Genomic DNA, 6,562 nt, shown 5'->3' on the forward strand with positions numbered 1-6,562 from the left:
GACAAGCAGCCTCTCCGCAGGCTGGTAAGAGAGGAGCAAACTTGGGGTCCTAAGGAAAACAACATTGCTTCACCATTCCATGTGATCCCTTCACAAACACGGAGAACAGAAGCACCAACCCAACAGAGATGCAGAGGAAAGGCCACGCACTCACTGAGGCAGTTCCTTGCTGTGCCGAGTGCGCTGCGAACCTCGCCACGTGGTTTATAATAGGAGAGAAATTGGTTGGCCCATAGAGTCGGATCTGCGGCAGGATCTGGCGGTAGGCATCCACTATTCCTTGGATCCCTGTAACACAAGGAAGACAAGCTGCCACAAGAGCCTCGCGACTTCTCCAGTAATTATTTTATAAGCATTAATACATAACACAGCAAAAGGATAATAACCCTCCTGCGGCTGTGAACTCCTACAGAGCAAATAAGCAGCAGGATAACAGCAGGTGCACAAAGCGTGGGGCTGAAACCATCAGAGAGCTGCAGAGACACGATTTGCAGATTTCTCCCCTGTTCTACATCTTTCCCATCACCCCCTGTGCCTCTAGCATCAGAAAACTCATGGAAGTTGTGGGAAAAGCCATCGGTTAAGGCACACCAAAGACCATGTTTACCTTGTCCTGCCTACCCTGTCATCCAATCTGTCTAGTTTAATTGCTTATAGTCTAGTTAGACAACAAGAGCAGAAGCTCTCTGGAACTGTAACTTTTGGTTTTCCTTGTGTGGAAGTTAAACAATGATCCCTAATTCAGGATTCAAACATTTCTGTAATGGAAACAGCAATCCCTAAGGTTTTTCCTGTGCAAAGCTTTTCTAAGCTTTTAACTAAACAGAATATTTTTAAATGTTTCATTTTAAATGGCGAGTATTCTTCTGTGGATTCATCTAAATTGGCCTATTCCTGTTTCGTATCAATGAAGTTTCATTTGCCACCGCTGCCTGCACTGTCCATTGTGCAGGTTTTAGTGCAGTACCTCTCAAAAACTACCCTTAAAGCGCAAAGACACAGATCCCAATGAGGCAGAAAATGCTGAACCTACCAAGAAAATGCTGAATCTCAGATTCCATTTTTGGTTGGCCTTAGACCAGAGAGAAAAACTGAACTCAGTGAACTCCAGGTGAGAGTAAACCCAGTTTGCTGCATGTCTTTTCTTCACCAGTTATGAAAGAAATGCAACACTTCAAACATTGGTCCCTCGCAGCAAAGTATGAATAAGGAGGTGTCCTCACCTTGACAGTACGGGTTGCTGGGGTTGAAGTTCAGAGCAAACTCATGAGACACCTAGGGAAGGGGACACCACGAGCAGTTAGGGAACGCAGACACGAACAGAGCGACTGCCCGGCGTTGCGCGGGCCCTACCTGCCAGCTAGGAGGAACCTGAGCTCCAAACCCAAATGCAGGAAACAGCTTGTCCCTGGAGAAAAAGAACAACAACAAGAGATGAAAAAGAACAACTCTTTAATAAGTCACTATTGTGTTTTATTCCTGAAAAGCAGCTGGAGACCAAGGTTCAATTCCTGCCACAAGCAATGGGCACACCATGGAGCTGCTCAGGGCCAGTCACCAGTTGCCCAAGGGTCTCATGCTTGGGCTTCACAGCTCCAGCATTCACGTGCAGCGCCTCAGAGGACTCTCAGTTTTGGAGTAGCAAGAGAAAAGCCAACCCGAGCACAATCCAGCTAAGCGATAGAGCGGACAAACACGTTCCCATGGAAACACACACGACATGCAGCATCAGCATAAGGGATCAGAGACCAGCGACAGCAGCGTGACAAAGAAACCAGACAGACCTGGAGGGACAGACCAGGCAAACAGGCCAAATGACAACAGACTGCCCCTGCCCTCCCTCGCAGTGACAGAAGCGGTAGCAGCTCCTGAAGGGAACTCCCAAGGAAAGGCAGCACCTCAGTCACTCAAACGCTACAGCTGTGACCTATCAGCCTTCACCACTGACACCCCCTGCATCACGTTTTTGACGCGGTGGCTGGATCAGTTATGAGCATTACATACGTGTCATAGTCCTGGACTACGCTTCCCACACTCCAGATGGCGATCAGGTACTCATTGACCCCATCTGGGCTGATGTAGTGAAGCGAATCTGGTGACTTGGGATCTCCATTGGAGCCAGTGAAGTCTACACCCACCTAAAGAGTCAAGATGACAACAGCAAATCACAGGTACATCACCACAAGCTAAGGAGAAGAACCAACCATACCCAGAAACAGGGGGTTAAGACCAGGCCCACAAGCAGCCCCACACAGCAACAGGCAAACAAGCCTGCATACCTCTTCCCACCCGGGTACACACGTATTTAAGAAGCAGCAACCCTTCCCGCTGATGGACTGACCTGACTTCTCAAAAGAAGCTCAAGAAAGCCTAGCTCCATTGAAGTTGCTACTTGATCACAAAAAGTCAAAATATAATTCATTTTTTGCAGTCTTCATCACTGCAAACTCACACTGCATTTGCAGCCACTCGCACTGCGAATAAAAATGCTAATCACAGCTTCATTGCTCTTGTCCTGTCGCCTAGTAACATGTCCAGTGGGGAAACAACTTACCGTAAAGTTAATCTGGCAGCCTCCCATGACGTAGTCCAGGAATGAATATTCTGTCTCAATCTAGAGGAACAGACAAACAGTGTTACACCTCCCCTCCAGAAGAGCAGATCTCATTAGGATCAGAAAATAGAAAAGCCAAAACCCAACAAAAACCTTCCTACCTTGCAGGATTTTATCCTAACAATGCCAGAGTTTTTGTAGTTCTTTTTCTTTTGTTTTTTCTCAGGGTGAATGCATTCAAATTCCACCTACAGAAAGCAAGCACGCAGAGTTCCAAAATATCTGCATTTACAGCAGAGTAAATTATTAAAGCAGAATGGTATCAAACATCACACAATTGCAGTTACCCAAACACTTGGCAGAATTCTTAAATTTAATTTTAAAGGGTTTGCAACTACTTGGGCTGCCATGTGCTTTTGCTACCTGCACTGGGCAAAACACAAGAAAAGGCCTCAAAGAAGTCTCTCCCCTCCATAACCTAACTGTTAAAAAAAACGGTGTCATTGTATTAGAGGGAAAAAAGTCCATCACAAATACAAGCATTTCTCTGAACATAACCAGCTTCTTTTTTCATTAAGCAGAGAGAATGCACTCAAACAGGAGATGAAAAGGCAAAACCTCTGTGTGGGGGAGCCCAAAGAAGCTGGCAGGCTCCCACTGGCAGCGTTTCGCTGCTTTGTTTCACGTGCGTTAGTTCTTGATTTCACGTGGGCTAGGGAAAAGGCAAGAATCTTCCACCCGCTTTCGGATTACAAGCACACAAATCAAGCTGGCTGGCAACCGGGAGCCGTCGTAGCCTGTCTTGTGTGCGCATTTCCTGTCTGAATTCAGGTGAGACATCTCCAAGAGAATGAGAGTTCAGGTTTTCACCGCAGCCAACTGAGAGAACCCGGCACCACCAGCAAACGATTCAACTTACTCTGAAACAGATGCCCGAGGTAAGGTGAGACGAGTGCCCCTTCCTGTCTGACCTACTCTGGGTGACCCTGCTCTGGCGGGGGGGTTGCACTAGATGTTCTTTCGAGGTCCCTTCCAAGCCTCAACATTCAGTGGTTCTCTCTGCTACCTAGAAAGGCGACCAGGGTGCTTGTGAGGGTGACCAGCCCAAGCACAAATGTGACCTGAGATGAGCCCTACTGCCGGACTCGTTTGCTGAAGCATGAACAAGCCCTTTTATTTCCACTTGACTCAGCAGAGGCAAAAACAACTGCTGGAAAAAATGCCTCGTGGCCAGGAGACAACAGGCTCAAAGATGTCTTTAGGAACAGGAGTGGTAAGAGCACCCATGGAACATCGAGCAATATTATTCCCACACCAGGTTTTATTCTTCCCAGACGTCGCCTAAGTAATACAAAGATACCGACAGAAAAATTCACTTCTGGAGGCAACAACTAAATATCTGGGAGGTCACTATTAAAAAGGGTTTGTGAAAGACTGACTTATGGGCTAAGGATTGATAAAGCTCACCGGAGAGCTGTCCCCTGCGTTCTGCAGCTGGGTCAGGTTCGTTTCGAAAGCACCTATCAAGTCGTGCGAGCCGTCGCTGTCGTGATCCGCACACTGTACCTGAAAGGGCAGAGAGAGCAAGCGGTGGGCAGGGCTCTGTGTGAGGGAGCACGGCAGCTGCTTGATGCCCCATCTCCTGTTCCCACACCTCTGCAGCGATGCCAGTAAACTCCCCTTTCACATCTGTCCCTGCACTGACCAAAACCTGGCAGTAAGAGACACCCAGAGCAAATCCCAGAAGACGTTCAGTTGTTCACCCGTTTCAGTACGCACAGTGAAATTGGCATTAAAATCCTTCTCCAGTTTAAACACGAGAGGTTTAAAAAACAAAACACAGAAAAACTCGAGGTTTCACAGACCAGATGTATAAATGTAAGATCATTCAGGACAAGTTACACAACTGGGATAATGGGAAGAAACAATTAGAAATTTGTTATCTAAGCACTTCCTGAATATACGCTTTTCTTCTGCCCAGCAGTAGCACTGATTTACAAAGAAACTGCAGTGTCTACAGAGCACTAAGTCTGCCTGTTTCTGAATTTTGTATCAGTCAAATTATTAACATTTAATAACAAGTCATGTTTAAACCAGCACGACAGCTTCAGAACTAGATAATGCGAAAGAGTAATGCATTTAAAAATAAAAACACGCTGGTAACTACGGCTTAGAGCAAACACGACATACATCGTCACCAGCTCCCCACAAATCGACTCTGAGGAGCGTTTAACACGCGCAATACACACGACTGCACATTCAAAAGCTCTCTCTTCCCGAGATCTGCCTTTAGTCATCAAGCAACCGATGCCACTCCCGTACAAACGAGTGACAGCATTCACCTCGGGACCAAGAGAAAAGATGAATCCATGGGTAACACCTTGATAAGACTGTCAAATTCAACAGCCAGGTATCTAAATTTGAGACGGGGTTCTTTCAGGACTACTTTGCTCCATTAGGTATCTTCCACTGGATCAGTGGGAAAGTAGTGCGAGACAGGTGAATTACAGCCTGATGCAGCCACCTAAACGGGAAGCACCACGTTGACTTTCAGGCTCTTAACGAGAGCACCTTCGAGACTGTGTCCCCTTCTCCCCACTTCATCTTTCCCAACCCGTCACCTTTCCACTCCTCTCTTCAGCATCCTCCACCATGATGCAAGTCCCACTTTCCTGCCTGAACTCCACTCCATCTCAACAATTCTGATTTTTAAACACCATCCAAAAGCAACCGGATTACACCACGGAGGGCTACGAAGGAGGCTCTCGTGCAGAAGGCAGGGCGAGGACTCCCGCTGCAGCGTCTCCTTCGTGCCAAAAACACCTGCAGAGAATTCAGCAGCTGCCCCCTCCACGCACTTCCGCTTCCCTCCCAGCCACACCAACAAAATCGTATTTAGGATCAGCTTAATTACTAGTTCACAGCATGATATGGCTTAAACCAAAGCCCTTTTTGCAAGGGTTTTCTGAAACTGGCCAGGATTCACTGTAAGCAGCCCAAAGCACAAGTCCTGCTGCAAACCAAATCCTGCTAGCAACATTGCAGGGCCCTGTATATAGCTATTCACTGATAAATTATTTCTTCACAAATGCACTCTCCAACACTCATTATAAGCCTTGGAATACAGTCAGTGGGTAAAAGGCTCCCCTCATCTGCAGGAGGAACTTTCAAAATTCACAGAGCATGGATTCGCCTTTATGTTTATGCCATCGAGCACATGTACTGGCAGCGTTAGTCCCAATACCAACACCCACAAATGTCACATTTGCTATTTCCATTTAAATAACTACAGGGAGAGACGCTACTTTTATTTCCCCCTATTTTTAATGAAACTGTCAAGAAGATGAGGCTATCGCAAATCTGAGCTGTTTTTAACCAGAACACCACTCCACATCAAAATGAAGAAAGAATTACCGAACTCTGAGACAGCTTCATTAATTTGTTCAAAGGATTTATGTTCACGCACATACTCAGTACGTAATCCTCATAGATAGCTAGTAAAATTGATGTTTAGGGGATATATGAAAATAGCTGTTTCCACTGTGCTCAAGTACAAGGAGTTCTTCCTTCCTCATGTGTACCTGTTCCTGGGTAAATTTTTGGAAGCCTCAAATGAGAGGTTCAGAGCAGCAAATACCAAATGAAAAATTAAACATCAGTGCAATATTATATTCTTTAGTGAAACTCCTGCCTGTCAGCCTGGATTCTCTGTTCTGACTTCCCCAACCCTCACCACAGCAGTCCCACGCCGAGCGGTGGTGTGCTAGCGAGGTCCTTTGGTCCTGCCGCCTGGGTGGCAGCAGGGGATGGGGATCCACATGGCAGCAAAGATGCAAGGGTGATTGACAGGTCAGAAACCACAAACCTGCCCGAGAATGCTCGCAGAGGGGTTAGGACGTCTCCCGGAAAAAAGGTGGCAGGATCACGTGAAGGGCACTTCCACCAACGTACACAGCACGGGCAACAAACAGGAGGAGCTGGAAGCCGTCGAGCAGCAGGAAAACTGTG

At 46.8% G+C, this 6,562-nt stretch overlaps 1 protein-coding gene across 1 annotated transcript; it reads right to left on the minus strand.

Annotated features, from left to right (window-relative positions):
* Positions 1–154: 154 nt before the first annotated feature.
* On the minus strand, positions 155–4,156 carry LOC104279283 (copine-1-like; the record flags this gene model as incomplete). The annotated part of the gene is made up of 7 exons (XM_009876500.1): positions 155–288; positions 1,224–1,275; positions 1,354–1,408; positions 2,005–2,138; positions 2,555–2,614; positions 2,716–2,802; positions 4,022–4,156. Coding segments are annotated over 7 exons (657 nt in total), but the record flags the coding sequence as incomplete, so codon positions are not given.
* Between the last annotated feature and the right edge of the window lie 2,406 nt (positions 4,157–6,562).

This window comes from Apaloderma vittatum, unplaced genomic scaffold, assembly GCF_000703405.1.
Source record: "Apaloderma vittatum isolate BGI_N311 unplaced genomic scaffold, ASM70340v1 Scaffold32849, whole genome shotgun sequence".
Classification (NCBI taxonomy): domain Eukaryota; kingdom Metazoa; phylum Chordata; class Aves; order Trogoniformes; family Trogonidae; genus Apaloderma; species Apaloderma vittatum.